The 17,001-nt window shown below is 50.1% G+C and overlaps 1 protein-coding gene across 1 annotated transcript in view; it reads right to left on the bottom strand.

Annotated features, from left to right (window-relative positions):
* SCD5 (stearoyl-CoA desaturase 5) overlaps positions 1–16,553 on the bottom strand; it is a 33,927-nt gene extending 17,374 nt beyond the window's left edge. Inside the window, exon 1 of the mRNA XM_072861606.1 lies at positions 16,243–16,553. Within this exon, the coding sequence (XP_072717707.1) occupies positions 16,243–16,402 (160 nt within the window). The 5' untranslated portion in view covers positions 16,403–16,553. The remainder of the gene's footprint in view (positions 1–16,242) is intronic.
* Positions 16,554–17,001: the final 448 nt, after the last annotated feature.

Consider the following 17,001-nt stretch of genomic DNA (forward strand, 5'->3'; position numbering starts at 1 on the left):
CACAGGCAGCCGGGCTGCAGCATCAGCCAGAGCCCTCTGCCAGGGCCAGAGCTCTATCCCCAACACATACAGAACAAGTGTCCCCAGCCAACAGCTCTAACTGCCATACCAATTAAGACCCAAAACTCTGCAGGGAGGTTTAGGGCTTGCTGCAGGTCCGGGAGAAGTCTGAAACCTGGGTGCAAGTACCTGAAACAGCAGAGCCTGTGCCAAGAGCTCTGGGCTCTGCACAACTCAAACACCAAGCCCAGAGCTGCCTTTGACTGGATCGTAAACCAGGACCTGTTTCAAAGAAGGATGATTTAATTCAGCAGAGCAGAGGTTTTAAGTGGGTTCCTCCTTGTTTCTCCCTACTCTTTCTCAAGGCCTCAAGGCAGAATTACTCTCAAATATGGGAATTTTACTTCCTTCTTCCATTATTTCTGACACCCGCCCCCGGGGCAAGCTCTGCAATACACAAACCATGCGTTTATAGAGTAAACTGGTGTGAAATGCCTGCATGGTGAGCGGGGACCCAAGACATCACTCCCCTGGGCAGGTAGCACGCTCTCCCTCCTGGAGCCCTGCAGAAGCGTAAGGTCTGACAGAAGCATTTCCAACCATGAGCTCACTCAGTAGAGCACAGCATAAGCAAAATGGGAGAAGCATTTAAAAGAGGGAACAAAGGGGAAGAGATGGAAGAGAAAACAACAAGTAAGCCTGTGCAAAAGGACAAAAGAGAGAACCAGTGCATGGGAACGGGGAGAGGATGCAAGAGAGACAAGATACACGAGGTTAAACTACCATGCAAACAGGGAGACAGCGGGTTGCTAGGCTTCCAAGTACACTGTGCCTGTGCACAGATGCTATTTATGGGAACACACCAGAATCAATAGGCAGAAGATTTTTAGTCAACATCCTTATTAATGACCCAAAACAAAAGCAAACAGCATATTAATTACAACTGCAGATGATGCTAAATCTGGACCAGCAGCAAGAGAGAAAGAAACACAAAAGGATCGATGCAGAAACAGGGAAAGTAAGGCTCAAAATAAAGATCTGCCTGGATAGAAAAAGCAAAGTAATATAGTTCAGGGGGGCAATAACTGCAGACAGGCATCTGCAACAAGGATGAGATGCTTGGGAAGTGGGAGCCTGCAAGGAGGATCACCAACAGCTCATAAAATATTCTCAGCGTGCAATATGATAAGGCAGCAAGACATCAGTGTGATTTTGAACAACAGGCACAGAGGTATCATCTCACTGTCAGAGAGAAGCAAGGAAACCTATATCAGGCAAACAGTTTAAAAATGCATGGGAAATCAACAGCATAAAACATTTGAGCCATCTTTTTCAGAACAGCTCATTATCCCCATGGCTGGATTTCCAGAAAACCTTTACTACGCTCAGTACCAAACTCTTCTGAAAACCTGAGTGTCCAGGGGACTGACCTCTTATGAGGATACGGGGAGATATTGCCACAATCTGTAGCTACTTCACAGGCATCAGGAAATCATCCTCTGCTCTAAGTGGTTGCTTAAATTGGAGATCTCTCCCAAAAAAAATGTCAACTCTGTTGTACGCTGAATATCAAAATTAGAACCTCTTCCATTTCTGAAACCTGGGACCACATTAGAAACATGATATGTATTTACCTTTTGTGAATCCAGCAGATTCCAGATTGCTTTTGACTTTTATCTGGTTATTAAAAAAAAAAATCAAATCAACGAATACAAGAAGTCCAACAAGCACTGGGTTCACTCTGCACATCAGAACAGACAATGCTGGCTCCTGAAAGAGACAAGATGACTGGACATCCTTCTTAGGCACAGATTACAAGGAGACACTGTGTCAGATAGCAACTATCCACACGTTACCAACATAAAACATAACCTAATTATATGGAGCAAATCACAATTATCTCTGAGGGACAAAACACCAGTCATAAAAATAGTAGCGGTGAAACAAAATCAACTGCACATTCACAATTTCTGTCAATATATAAAACCTTTAAAATACAGAATAATGTCCCACAACCGTTCCCATAGGGTGGCAACATGCAGAGTCTGGCAACAACTCACACCCAGTGCCTGTAGTCCCTGCCTGCACAGGGGTGGCGAGGAGAGGAGGGATAGCAGGGCTGGAAGCAGGGAAGGGAATCAGCCCTTGCCAGTCCCACTGCTGGCATCTCTCTCATACGTGGCTAAAAACCTGCACAGTCCCTTGCAGAAGTAAGGGATTTATTTGGACGCTACATTCAACCATAGCAAGGTGACTACTTTGAACCAGACACAAGCCTGGAGAGCTGTCATCCTCACAGTTTGGTCTAGGTGAGTTGTACCAAACATACATCTTACCACAGCCCCATTTTCCAAACAGACTTTGGGACTAGGCAAGTTTTGTGAACATTTGAGCTTTTTGGCATGCTACAAAATACAACAAGTGTTTTTCTGGTCCTGATGCAGCAAATCGCTGACTCAGTTTTAAGTTAAGTGATTACAATTCTTTGGTCAGCCAGCATGGGGATGTACTACATCAAGTGCCAGGAAGCAGGGCAAGAACTCACAGACCACCTCTGTCTCACCAGTACCAATGACAGAGAAAAAACACAAAAAAATTAAAAAGGGGAAAAAAGACAACCCAGTTACTGTTGCACTATCAGTGTCTGCACACTGGTGGACTTCAAGATGTGGCATTTTGCAGAGTGTGTGGAAAGTAATTACCAAGGCTGAAGGCTGTCCCAGAGTTCTTATCACACTTGCTCTTACCAGGAGGGTGACAGATCTTGGATCAAGATAGCCACCAAGGGTCAGGGCCTTGGTTTTATGTCTCGTTCTGAGGACATCAGCCCCATTTATTCCTGCGCTAGTGCAAAGCCCAATGCAGAGAGCTCAGAACAAGCTGCACGAGCATCGCTCTCTCCTAGAACTGGCCATTATCACTGACAGCTAGAGCCCTAATACAGATTTTGGCTGCTGCTGTTCCCATGGCCTCAAGTCAGCAGGTAGGGGACCCCCAGCTGGGGCTGCCAGATCACTCTTCAGACTGCTAAGCGCTTCCTCTGGTTCTCTACAGCACCCCACTCAGCGGGGACTCTGGCAGACGGAAAGATCACAAGCCAGCAAAGAAAGCCAGGAGCACCAACAATGAAACACAGACCAGAAAAACATCTAGTGTGCTCACTGTTGTGAGAAACAGAGTAGAAGAAATCTGCATACTCCAGCCACAAACACACACCCTGTTTGAACCTCTTGTCGGAGTCCATCTGATTTCTGGTTGTGGCTGCCTTTCTCCCAAGCTCTGTGTCACAGCCTCTGCCCATGGCCACTTCCTGCCAGCCCCCGATGCAAAGCCCCACTCACAACCAACCTGCAGCGTTATTTTATATCTGCTCAGGGACCTGTTCCTTGAGTAGTGTCTTTAGCTTTCAGTTGCTATCGTGGAAAAACCTTAGCTCTCCTACTGCCATCATTTTGAGGACAGCTTCAGAAGCATACAGCACCCTGGTTCTGCTGGAGGTCTCACTGCTGGGCGATGACATTCCCAACACTGTTTAGCCTACAACATTTGACGCATTACCAGCCCCAGGTGGGAGTGCTTGAAGTTACATTAAACAAAGGCTTATACATTTTTGCACGCACACTGTGTCTCTAGCAGTTCAAGGATCAGGAGGCAAGATCCCATGGATACAGGAGGGAGTCATTTCTTAAGAGGATGTGAATTCTAGTGACACTAATGGCCAAGAAAGCACATCTTTTGCTTGGGGAAAAAAAATTAACAAACACAAGGGCTGTGCTTCACCTGTAGATATCTGTTACCTCTTCAACAATAGCGCAGCTGAAAACAACTGACCTCAAAAATGCTGTTGCATGATGAATACATCTTGTGACATGACACTGTTTGGTGGAAATACTCTCTCCATAGCTGGAGTAGCCAGCAAAGTCTCAGGCAAACCTCTGTGTGACAATGCCTGGCAAGAAATTTTCATCTCAGCACAGGCCATTTTTTTCATCCCTGTATATAAAGGCATACCACAACTTGATTTATTTGTACAAATAACTATTTGAGGATTAAAATAACAGGGATGGACATGCAACATTTGTCCTTTTCCACACCAGCATTTTACCTCTGCTTAGTCAGCCAGATCAAAATTGCTTGCTTGGGAATTTTAGTAACCGAACACATAAAACCTAAGGACTTCCATCAGGCTACAAGAACTGCATAAGAAATACAAACAGCGAGTTGCTCAAGCACAAAGCGAGCATCACAAAGCTGACTGATTGCCATAAATACGTAACGCTTCTGTATTTACAGTTAGGATTTTTTCCTTTCTAAAATTAAATTATATCTACGTATCTTGCATCTGCCTTCTCTTCTTCACTTGTGGGTTTTTGCTGTTATACAGTGGCAGATTTAGGACTAATGAACAACATTAGCTAACCTGACCAAACCAGGGAAAGCACTTCCAGTAGCATTGAGTGGTGCCTAACTCCATTCCCACTGAAATTCAGGGCAGCACTGCCATCCATTTCAGTAGCTGCACCATGCTTGGCCTCTTCTGAACACCTCAGAGATCCTCCACTTCACTATGCACACAGACAGTGGTAGAAGATTCTCTCCTGATTCAACATCAGGGCTCAGACCAGAAATGCAGCCAATAATTTCATGGTGCCTGGTACCACAGTGCTTTTTTGCGCTATCATTAGATAACACCAAGTTTTGGGATATACTTTCCTAAAATGCTGTGTCTGCCCTAAGAAAGGAAAGTTTTCCTATGCCAAATTAGACCAACACTTGTCTACCCAAACATCTCATTTAAAAATGCTGGTTGATGTCATCCACTGCATTGGTGGGAGGGGCAGGGTCAACATGCAGCATTATTAGATCCAGATTAGATATCAAGTCTCCAGTATACATCTCTAATTCTGTCACCCTCCAGGGCAACCCTGGAGATCTCTTTCTCCACAGCAGAGAGATATGAGGAGCAGTAACACAGCACTTAATCCACATGATCCTACCAAAAAACGCCTCATTTCCTGACCTGGAACTACACTTACTAAGGAGGGATAAATTTTCCACCTTAGTCCCTAAATTGCTGCCAAGAAGAAATGCTGAATTAGTGCTCTGGCCCTAGGGTCTCTGGGAAGGAAACACTTCTCTGCTAGCAGACGGAGTCAGTTGGCCAACCCACTGTTCGCTGAGTCCTGCTAACTGTCAAAGGCTGGCATCAAAAGCACCTTGGGCTGGATTCAAACTAGCTACTGAGAATTAAAAAGCACCAGCGTGCAGCAGCACCAGTTCCCTGAGCCACTCACCATATAGCAAATGCCAGCTCTCATGGGGACCCATGCATTCCTGTGAAGACCAAACGTGTGAAATCTCAGGTCAGAAGCGGGTTCATCTAAAATTAGATCTACATATTCTCTGAGCTACTCTAAATTGAGCCAAGAGAGAAAGAGATAAGAGGAAGCACATCAAAGGCAAAGGGGAAGCAAGAGTTTTAGAGCTGCAGAGACGACTAGTTCAGACGAGGCCTTTCTCCTGCCCCTCTGTACCACAGTGGAGGAGCTCCAGGAGAAGCCATCTGTTGCATCCTCTTCGCCCTGCCATCACCAGCTCATGAAATCCAGTCTGTCTCTGCCTGGATGCACATGCCTGCATATGCATTTTCAGGAACACTCCCCAGAGCCTGCCCTTTTAGCTGAGCATACAAAAGACTTTATTCCAGTTGGAATAGCAGAAATGTCCACATTGACAACTGCAGCCAATATGACATAAATAGAGCCAATAGAGCATTAGAAATCGCGGCTGGCAGCAAGTATTCCAGTGAATGCTAAAATTCCCCTAGGAAGCAAATACAGATTCCCTGAACTCACCAGCAACTGAAGATTGCCTTAAGATGCCGACCAGTTTATATATATTTTTAGATCAAAAGAGAAGGCTGGAAGATGCTCTGGTTTCTCTGAAATTTTTTATGCTTATGTGTAGCCTCTCTCAACTCAGCTGAATCCTGCGTCATCACAAAACCATGGGCAGATATCACTTCTCTCCCAGTTACCTCACTGCTGTCCTCAACCTGCATGCCGGCTAGGGCTCTGGTGGTTTTTAAGTCCTCTATAAATGCCAAGAAAGAATTAATGCCATTTTTGTCTCTTTTTTTCAAGGACAGAGCAAAGAAATAGTGCAGTTAAGCCATTAGTACGACACTCCAGAGCCTTGCATTCAGCAGGCAGCTCAGCCTCAAGGAAGAAGGATTAGTTATTTAGCACCCCTGCCTATCACCAACCAAAGCTTGCCCTGTACGCAGCTGGGTACATGGCGGGGGAATGGCTTCATCCCGCCATTCATGCTGTGCACGCTGGCAAGACCACCCAAAGCACAGAGCCAGGGAACAGCAGCTTCTTGGCTATTAGAAACAAAAGATGTGGCATGCTACACACTTGTGATTTGGGCAAACTGAAAGTTTCCACCTTTTACAATCTCAAGGCATGGGACACAGGAAAGGAGCAGGGCTCAGCAGGGAGTGATCCCCTCCTGAACTGCTGGGCCTCCAGACACGATTCCCTGGGGAGGCAGCAGCACCTTTGTCCCAGCTCCCTGCTGAACAGGATCCATTGCACAGGACAGACCCTGCTCCAACCCAGTGCCCTCCCAGGTCAGCCAGTGGCTGCTGAAGCAGAGCTCTGATGTTTTTGAGTTCTCAGGACTCCATACTCTGGATGATGTTGCTGTCCCTTTGTATCACTGCATCTTGCCCAGATGCTTTGTGCCTGCTTCATTTGTATGCTGTCAGCTCCTACACCATTTCCTCCCCTTTCCAAAACAAGAGTTCAGAGAAAAACCTGTTGCAAAAAATGGCCTCTCCCAGTTCTCTCTCCTTCTGGCAGTTTGAGACTCAGAGCTGGGCTGCAAGTGCTACAGCTCATTAAAATTAGAAGGCACAAGCCTCCTGCATCCAGCCAAATGTGCGGCAGGCAGGTCAGTTACCCAGAGCCATCAGGTTAGAGGATGGTGCCAGGTGAGAGGAGGACACCTTTGTCTCCAGCACAGTGGGCAGGCTGATGCTGTCAGCTCTCCAGGGGCACTCACTGGATGATTGCTCACCACGCTCCCTCAATGACTACTCACTGTGCCCCTCCAGCTCAAACAGCCCTAGCCCAGCCCAGCTCTGCTCCTGCAGTGAGCTCTGGCACAGGGAGAAAGCCCACACATTGGCTCTCTGCCTCCACTTACCCAGCACGATGTTTTTCATATTTCACCCCACTTCCCCACCACCACCTGTGTATACACTGCATAAGGAGGCCGGCTTTCATCTGTCTGCTGTATAGCGGCCAGGCAGTTTTTGTCCAACTCAAGCACACAAGCCTATCCCTCTCCATCAAAGGTAGGAGCTGAAGCCAACAGAAAACAAGGAGAGCCTTCTATGGCTCCTGCAAGAAGGTCTGGCCACACTTGCATGCTTGCCTCACTGCAGCTGAGTCCAACTGACTGCAGCAGCGGAAGGAGCAGCTCAGAATGAAAACAATCATCTATGACCACCATTACAACTGATTGCTTCAGTTGACTATAAAGGTCCTATTTTCCACATCTACAGCCAAATGTATTCTGGAAAGAAGTTATAACCTTATGGTGCTGGCCAAAAAAAAATTATTAAAAGGCAAAACCCCTTTTTAAACCCTCAATCCCCTATAAAATACAGAGTTTCTGACATTTTCATAAGACATGCTGCCATTTCCAACCTGCGCTGTTACCCAACACCCATACATTTCCCTTCTCCAGTGCCCTGGTAGTGGCCCTGCCTGAAGGATCACCCAAAGAGAGCAATAGGCACCAAGCGGAAGCCTAGGACTGCTGCTCCTCCACCCCACATGCTGCCAGGGCTCAGAGAACCTACTTCCAGTTTTTCCCATCAGGACCCGCTTTTGCTGCTCTGCCCAAGCACTTCTCTACATGAGCTACAGCCTTTCTGCATCCCAACTCCTCCCCCTCCATTTATGAAGAACATGAAATAAGCATCAGAAACTCACCCTGGCCTCCTGCTTCTCTCCAAGCTCTTGGGTGTCCAGAAGGGCACAGTGAGCTTGTATGTTCACCTCAGCCCTGAACTGCAGCAACTGCTGGTTAGAGCAGCACAAACCCCTTCCAGGTGCCTTCTTCCCTTGCTTCTGAAATACCACCTAAGGGCCTAGGCAGAAGTCCCTTCACAGATCCAGCTGTGTAGCCATGATAGGAGACATCCTGTGAACTACTCCAGATGCAGAGGGCAGGGTAGGAGCAGCCAAACACTGCAACCTCTTCCACTGACACAGCAGGATCCCACAGGCACAGAAGGCATTACAGTTAGCCTGGGTTGGGGAGGATATGAAACACTCAAAAATATAAAGTCAGCCAAAGAACAGAGCCAAAGACCCAGGCAAAGAAAGAGTCCAGTCAAGAAGAGCTCCCCCATTTGCCAAGGCCAGGTTATTTTATTCTGAGCCACTCAGAACATCATCTGAGAAGCCAGTGGCCAAAAATGGGTTGAGAAAGATCCTCATTTCAGTCTCCATCCAGAAATCCCCACCCTCCTGGTGCTGAGGTCCCTGCACAAGAAGGATGGCACACAGGATTCCTGACACCAGCATCTGACAAACAGCCCTCCACTCTCTTTCATATCAGCCTTGCTTTACTTAGCACAGTAATTGTTAATGTTTCAGCTCTTCAGTGGGGCAGCACATTTTATTGTTAGCCTACATGGTAAAAATAAAATCCGATTGCAAGAAATTGCTTGGCTTCGGCATATATAAATAACAACAATTATATAAATAACATCAGTGTTAATTACAAGTGCAACTGTAATTGCAGGGAGGGAAGGCGGAGTGGCAGTGATGAGGATGCATATTAAGTTCTGGTGGGCGAGCCGACATTTTCCAGCCCAGCCCTCCCAGGGGGAGAGAGCAACGCTTTTGCCTCCTTGACAGCCGTTGCAGCAATCACAGACAAGCAGGTCTGCATGGCTCACACTGCTCTGCCTGGTGGCATCTCCTGAAGAAGAGGCATCTGATCTGCTCCCAGCCCCTTGAGACTTTCTCTGATGCTGACACAACTCTGACCAATGCATTCCCTCTACTGGGAGCAAAGTCTGTCCCAACTCATTCACAGAAACTCCTCAGAGCCTGTATACTGCCATCCCCACCTCCGCATGTAACCAGAGACAAAAAGCCAGAGCCACAAATCTCTGTTGCCTCCCCAGAGCCTGCCTGCACCAGCTCAGGAGCTGGTGGGCCAGGGCTGGAGGAGCAACTCACGCTTCTGCAGCCTTTGGCTGGGCTTCTGTGTGTTTGACACAGACAGCTCTGGGGGTGCCAACAAACCTCCCTTGCTCTTTCCTTCACGGAGCTGCTTCACAAGGATGCTTCCCCCAGCCCCCTGATGTCAGGGGGCAGCCCGGAAGCCAACAATCCCCATTAAATTCAGCAGGAGTAGAGACAGGGATTTCTACCTTTGCTGGATACAGCTCTCATCTCTGTCCTCACTGCACAGGTCAAAGGGAAAGAGTATTTGAGGTTCTTCTGGTTTGCCTGGAGCACAGCTCAGAGCAGCTGAGGGCCCAGCAAGTGCTTCATGTCGGGTGAACATCCCGGTGTCTAAACAAGAACAGCTTCGCTACTCACTCACCCATTCATGCTGCCCAACTGGAAGAACTCATTAGGAGTGCCTTGAACCCACCTCCCGAGAACAACAGGACCAAAGGGCCATCGCATGCATTCAGGGCTCAGCACGCACACACTCCGCACCCACACAGACATTAGATTTTTTTCTCCGTTCCTTTATCGTGTTCATAGTGACCACATGATGTGCAGCACACAAAACAGAGGGAAACAAAACAGAGCACCACCAATGTACTGGGGATGAAATCAAGATGGGGAACAAAAATAGGTACTTAGAGCTGAACATTGTGAATTTCATCGTGAAAGACAAGACCTTAAGGAATCATTTCCAGCAAAAGTTAAAACAAGAGAGGAGTGAACACTGGGGAAGGGAAAACATCTGACAGACAGGAGTATCCTCTACAGTAGAGCATCTCAGAGCGGGATCTGGAACAGGCCCAGGACCATTCTCATGTCCATGCATTGCTAGGTGGAGGGTGTGTTCCCCAGCTCTATGGTGGACACAGAGCTCAAACCGTTCCCAGATGCGAAAGGCTAGGGAACGGCATGTTACAGCCACCCCTTGCTCCAGTGCACCCATCACTTTTAAGGGGAGAAGTACTTTGAGAAAAGACTCTGTTCCCATCAGAGATGATGGGAGTTCAGCTCTTGATGCTAGGGGGGAACGAACAAGCCAAGAACTTGACTATTAAGAGAGAGAGCTGTAAAACAACGCTTTCAAATGGAGCAGGGGAAGAAAAGCCAGTCCAAACCTGTTCTGGAGATAAGTTGGGCTATTCCCTGGTGCTCATGTGCACCTCAGAGATGCAATTCCCATTCTGAAGGTCCACCTCTTCTCTGCTTATCCAGTGGACTGCCTGCTGTCTTGACTGCTGAAAGCACAACGGAGCTAGGGGCTGACAGACAACAAGGCTGGCCTCCTGTATGCCACAGAAACCTCCCAGAGCTGCTCACTGCTCACAGCCAGGACTGTTCTGTGAGATGGCAGACAGGAGATCTCTCCTGGGAGTCAGGTGAGGTAAGGGCCTTCTGTTCATTAAGCCCCTCCCACCAAGGTGGCCGCAGACACCTCCGCAGAGGTATCTAAGGGAAAGCATTCCCTACCTGTTTCCTGACCCAAAACCTTGCCTACAGAAATCCCTTGAGCATAACCACTTGGCAGGACCTGAAGGATGCTCCTGCCAGAGTAGCAGCAGGAGTGACAGTAAGAGAAGTATTTCCACTCTCCTTCGTTCGCAGAGGTACCGAGTAGAACTTCTTTGGAGCTAGGACTTTTTATTTACAGCCATCTGTGCAGAGTTTCTAACACTGTGCATAGAAATGGTTAACAACTAAAACCAGTTAATAACCAAAATGCCAGTAGATGGCACTCAAGAATATGCAAGGCTTCTGAAATGTGCAAGACCAATAAAATTTGCATCTGCAGTGCACAGCAGCAACATGTGCCTCATTACCTTCAGGCTAACAGAAGGGCTGAGAAAGAGGTGATGATCTCAGTGGTTCCCTCCAGGCACCACAGTAACCCAAAGTGCTTAGACCACAATTGCTTTAATCTCTCTTATAGAAGGAATCCAGGCAGCGGGATTTGGATCCAGACCCGTGCCCAGGCGCAGCTTGCATTTTGGCAGGGATGTAGTTGGGCAGCACCGCCGCTCCATCTGCACTCTCAGACAGCCAGTGCTCAAGCGCAGGGGAAAGCTGTGGGTAAGCATGGCACAGGGCCCTCCATGGCTGAACATGATCAATCTGACATTCTCAAGAGCACTAAAACGTCTCCTAAACACTGCTAAAATAACAGCAACAAGCCTCCTCTCCCATATGAGCACCATTACAGCAAGGCCATCCTCCTCCCCGATCCTAGGCTCTGGCAAGGCGTATTAGCATGTGAATCAACACTAACTCCGCTATCAGGCAGCTCTGTGAAACACATCCACATGATACAGGGTTTCTGGTGGCCATGCCTGTGCCAGTTTTTGAAGTTGTTAGTACTAGTAATGCTCGGCAGCCTGAAAGAAAAGGTTTTAAGGCAGCTAAACAGCTTAATCTTTTGTGGGTGTTTTTCTATTTCCTATAATGCATTTGGCTACTTTAAGTGCTTCCTCACAAGCCCCCTGTGAAGGCTAAAAAGCACCTTTTTCCAAGCAAAGTCTGAGGCCCTTACACATCATGTGATCCCAGAAGATATCATGAGCCCACCAAAAAAACCTGTTAGTAGCGGAAACATTGGGCCCTGCAGTGAAACATGCTGGTAATTTTCTCCGTACAGGGATTTCAGAGTTTTTTGCTTTGCTTTCCTAACCCAAACAGATAACCTCGCTGGACTGCAATAGGATGGAGCTGGCTGGAGCAGAGAGGTTCCTCATTAAGAAGCATCATTTAATGGCATGTTACAAACTTAGGGGATGAGCTGCACACAGAGTTTCCAAGCAAGTGGCCTGTGGAAGGAGCTGCAGCACGTCCAGCCCAAAAGAGGTCAACAGCCACATCCACAGCCCCAGCTGGCCACAAGGACCCCTTTGCATGAGTTCATTCCTGGAGAACCTGCATGCCTGGCCCAGCCGGCAGACCCATCATGCCACTCCCTGGTTTCTGGCCCCACTAACAACGAGGTGCTCCCACCTCAAACTGAGCACCTTGAAGGTGCTCCCCTTCAAACCTCTCTACAGAGGGTGCTAAGCACCAGGAGCCCAAAGCCCTGCAAAAGCAGGTGGACAAAGAGAGACCTGAAGGGGAAGGTCCACGTGCCAGCTCCCTGGGGCCTGGGCTGCACCATGCTCTGGGCTTTGCAGGATGGCTGGTGAACCCTGCCAAACCTGCTGGCTGTGCCCAGCAAGCCTGCCGGTGGGACTGGAGGCAGACAAGACTCAAGGCACATTTCCTCAACATTTCCCACCCCTTTCCAAGGCTGGGAACCCAGAGTGCAGGGATACCCCAAAGCAGCAGCTGTCAGACACAAAACAGCACGGACGCAGACAGCAAAGCACCAAGAGGAGGGACCATGTATCGCAAGCTGCCTGGCTCTGGGTCAGGAGGGAAAGGGCAAGGCAACAGGGTCTTCTTCACACACCCCTACACCAAACCACAAGTCAGGTTGGAAAAGAGCAAGGTGAGAGGGCTCCCAGCGAGTGCGGTTGGGCTGGCAGAGCAGGGGACATTTCAAAGGCACAGTGCCAGTGGGATATGCTGGGACAGCTACATGGCTGTCCCATGGGCACAGTCCAGGGCTGCTCGATGCCTCGCACATATCATATGCTGCCTTTCAGGTTAAGGCAGTTCCCAACTCATTGAAAATTTTGACATGAGTAATTTTATTGGTTTTGTTCAGCTTGGACTGAAACCAAATTCCACGGAGGCACTGGGATGGGCCCGAAAGCCTATGTTTTAACTAGTTTATCTGTACATCCCTTGAAAGATAACCCAATTCCTGGTACCCCTGGAAGACATGGCTGCACCACCCAGAACACTGTTTGGGATCCCTTGTGCAATCCCAGCTCCACGTGGGGTGCAGGAAGCTCTAACACAGGCCTCAATGCGTTAGTGCGGGAGGCGATGGGAACAGGGGAGCACAGATAATCCTGAGAAAACAACTAGCCCAGACTTTGCTAGGCAGCATTTTTCCATTGTCTATTATGTGCAGCTGGACAAATGTCAACAAATTACCCATGGAAATGAGCCCTGCTGAGCAGGCAGTTTGGCTTGAACAGCTGTTTTCTAGGTGGCACAGTGGCGTTTCAGCTCTGCTTAGCAAGCAGTGGTGAACCAGGGATTACCAACTGCCTTCAGGGGTGGGAAGGAGGAAAGCAAACCCTGCACAGAGGGAGAGAAGCACCCAGTCTGCTCCAGCTGAGAGCTCACAGAGACATGGATGTCTCAGGGGAGGAGAAAGTAAAAAGCCAAGCAGGCAGTGGCGAGTCATGGGAAGCTGCCCGCTTCCTGCCAGACACCACGGAGGTCACACCCAGCACCAGTGAACCAGTCTCCACACACTTGCTCCTGCAGCTTACCCACGGGGGAGCAGTGGTGGGGATCACAGGACACAGCAATGCAAGGGCTTGCATAAGATCACTTCCAAGTCCCATAAGAAGCTTCCCAACTCCCAGGCAAGCTTGGGAAGAAAAACGAGGGCTGCAGCTCCTCCATCTGCACCCTTCAGCGTATGCACATCTCTGCACTATCTGACACTACACCCTTACCTGCCACCCAACTTCGCCGCTGCACCAGCCCTGCTCCAAAGGCTGGCTGGCAGCCACTGCCCACAGAAAGGCAGTCTCACAGCTGGTCTGCACAGGGAAGGAGATGTGGGGAACTGGGGAGGGCAAGGGACACATCTGGTCAATATGTCTTCCTTCAGACACAACTTTACTGGTTGGCTCCTTCCAGAGTGAAGCAAGGTGGGTTTAACTTAAGCAAAAGCAACCCTGCTTTTCTCTACCCTGAGAGAGAGTCTCTCAGAGGGACCTTGGACACAGGTCTCCAGCATGACAGCAAGCTACTTTTGTCTGACATATTCTGCAGGAGATCCTGTATACCTTGCCCACCACCTCTGAGGGGAGCAGACCCCCCAGCAGCCTGCAAGAGCAGCATGCTGTGTCCAGCTGGCCAGGACAGCTAGAGCCAATGCACCCACTCCCTGCTGTGGAGCTCCTGTAAAAACCACCCAGCAAACTCTTGTAAAAACTTTTGTGGTCTGCTTTAGGGTGGCTGTTAAAAATAACGATGTTGAGAAATGGGAGGCTCTTGCTTTCAGAAAGAAAGGCATTCAGTTGCAAAGTCATTGAGACCTGTTTGTTATTTAGCATCGGTTTAATTTCAAGTAGGAGAAAATACCTTGGAAGACGGAGGGCTGAAATTGGTAATTCAGTCCTTCGGCTCCAGCCTTAGGGATTTTTGTAATTAAGACACAGTGAAATTAGAGATTATTTCAACTTGTCTCCTTGGAAAGGCAAAACAGCTAAAAAGAAAGCCCACCTGCCCGCATGCTACCAGACCTAAAAGAGCTGAAAGCAAACCACAGGCTGTGTGTTCTGGCCACGCAGCTCCTGCAGGTTCTCCTGGTCTCCCCAACCGTCAAGCTACAGCCAGGGTAAACTATGAAATCAGCCTGAACACAACCAGGGATAGGGAGGGGAAAGGAGTAGCGCTCACAGAAGCAAACTAAGCAAAACACAACCACCCCCCAAATCTTTTCTTGTCACAAGCGAGCCAGGTAAGGGTTTGTGCAAACCAGGCAGCCAGTCAAACGCCAGGTCCCCACAAGCAGTTTCCCCAATTAAGAACTTGTCAGAGGATGGTAATTGACAGAAGGGTTCATTTCCCAACTGCAAACAGCAATGGTGGCTGTTTCTAAGCACTTAAGACAGACTGAATATCAGAAGCTGAACCAGTAAAAAACAGATTTAGAAATTCCTCAAACAGAAGAAATAAACCTAATTTCTAAAGCATTTGGCTGGGGCTTTTTGAGAGTCAACACTACTGATGGCAGCCTAACAACCCGAATTCCCTGTCTGTGAGTTCCCTGCAGAGACCCTTCTTTCCTCTATTTGTATAAAAGAGTCCTGGGCCATTACATTCTCCATTCACTCAAAAGCTCCCCAAAGCAGGTCTTTTACCCAAGAAATTACACCAGCTGTTAAGTAGCATTCAAGTTTTTATCCTCTTGGCCACCCACATTTACATGACTTGATACACAGTTCTGCCCGGTGAAGGGTGATGCTAACATCCACCACCTATTAGCCCCACAAACCTTGCACGATACCGCAGTGCTTCTATGTAGCTCTTCTCCCAGCATCATTCTGTTGTGGAGAAAAGAGGACCTCACTGTAGAATGGAAGTAAAGACGCTGTATTTCATATTCTCTTTCCCAAACGGAATCCTGAGCTTTTCACAGCTAGCAAGAAGACAAACGCAGCAAGCCACCTCACCTCGGAAAGCACAGCTGGGCTTATTTTCTCCTTGCCAGTGCCTTACAGCTCTTCCTCGACTTTTAAATCTTCCCTAATGAGAAGATGTATCACCTTCCCCAAGAGACAAAGGACAGGGTGATCGTCTACTCCCAACGGGAGCAGAAAGACGTGGGTGTTCATAAAGTAACAAGAGGAAGCAACAAAGGGAAGACAAACGCGTTATCTATCAGACTTTTAAATGGAAATATCAGCTGCTTGACTTTTTTTTTTTTTTTTACTAAAAAACCCGATAAATGTAACCGGAGGGAGAGTGCCTCCTGTTTCTACAGCAACCGACGGCCTGGCGCGGCGCCAGCAGCACGGGAGCGGCGGCGGGGGGGGGGGGGGGGGCACGGGAACAAAAGCGGCGGAGACTGCCGGGCAGTGCGGGGGTGCCCGCCCCCTTCGGCGCTCAACGGAGCGCCCGGCCCACGCCTGCCCGCGAACGCGCGCGACTCGCCACGCCAAACGCAGCGAAGTGAGTGCACAAATAAACAGGGGATAAATACATAGAAAACAAGACGCGGCTTGCTCCCCCACTGCCGGCGACGGAGAACCCGCGGAGGAAACCCTCCGCCCCGAGCCCCGGTGTCCCGGCCGCCGGGAAGCCGGCCCCTCGTCCCCCGCCCCACCTGTGGCGCAGCGCAGCCCCGCGCCGCCCCCGCACTCACCCCAGAGGAGGGTGAGGAGCTGCGCCCGCGGCACCAGGGTGAGCGCGTAGACAGCGCCCAGGTGCAGCAGCCCCATCAGCACCACGTTGCGCCAGACGATGGCCTGTCCGCAGCCCGCCGTGCCCGCCTCGCCGCTCGCCGCCCGCCTGGACCCGGCCATCTCGCCGGCGGGGCGCTAGGGGCGGCGGCGGCGGCGGCTGCCCCCGCGCAGCGCGGCCGGGGAGCGGCTAGGGGCGGCCGGGCCGCGCCGCCGCATCTGTTGCTGCCGCCGCTTCCACGCAGCTCCCGCGCCGCCGGCTGCGCCCCACACCGCGGAGGGGGACGGGCGGGGGGGCGGCCGCCGGCCCTGCATAGCGACAGCCAATGGCGGCCGCGGACCGCCCTGCCCCGCCCCCGACACCGGCAGCGGCAGCGGCACCGCCGAGAAGCCGCCCCTCGGGGCACCCCTCGGGCCGCGCGGTTGCTGGTGGCGGTGTCCCCAGCGGCCGCGCGCGCGTGGGGGTCTCCCCAGCCGGCCTCCGCGGGCTCGGTCCCGACCCGCCGAAGCGAGAGCACGGATGCCGGCGGGCGTCAGCCGGGGCTCCGCCCTTGATGGCCGAGAGGTACAGGCCTCCGTCCGCCCTGCCTGCGCCTTTTTAGGCGGCTGCCCTTGAAGAACGGCGGACACCTCTCCTGCCGGCTGCCTGAGAGTGTGAGGAGGCAAACTCTCCCGAGAGAAGACGGATTTCAAAGACGTTTAATTTTGGAAGCCCATGAAAC

The sequence above is a fragment of the Ciconia boyciana genome, chromosome 5, assembly GCF_034638445.1.
Source record: "Ciconia boyciana chromosome 5, ASM3463844v1, whole genome shotgun sequence".
NCBI classification, from domain to species: Eukaryota; Metazoa; Chordata; class Aves; order Ciconiiformes; family Ciconiidae; genus Ciconia; species Ciconia boyciana.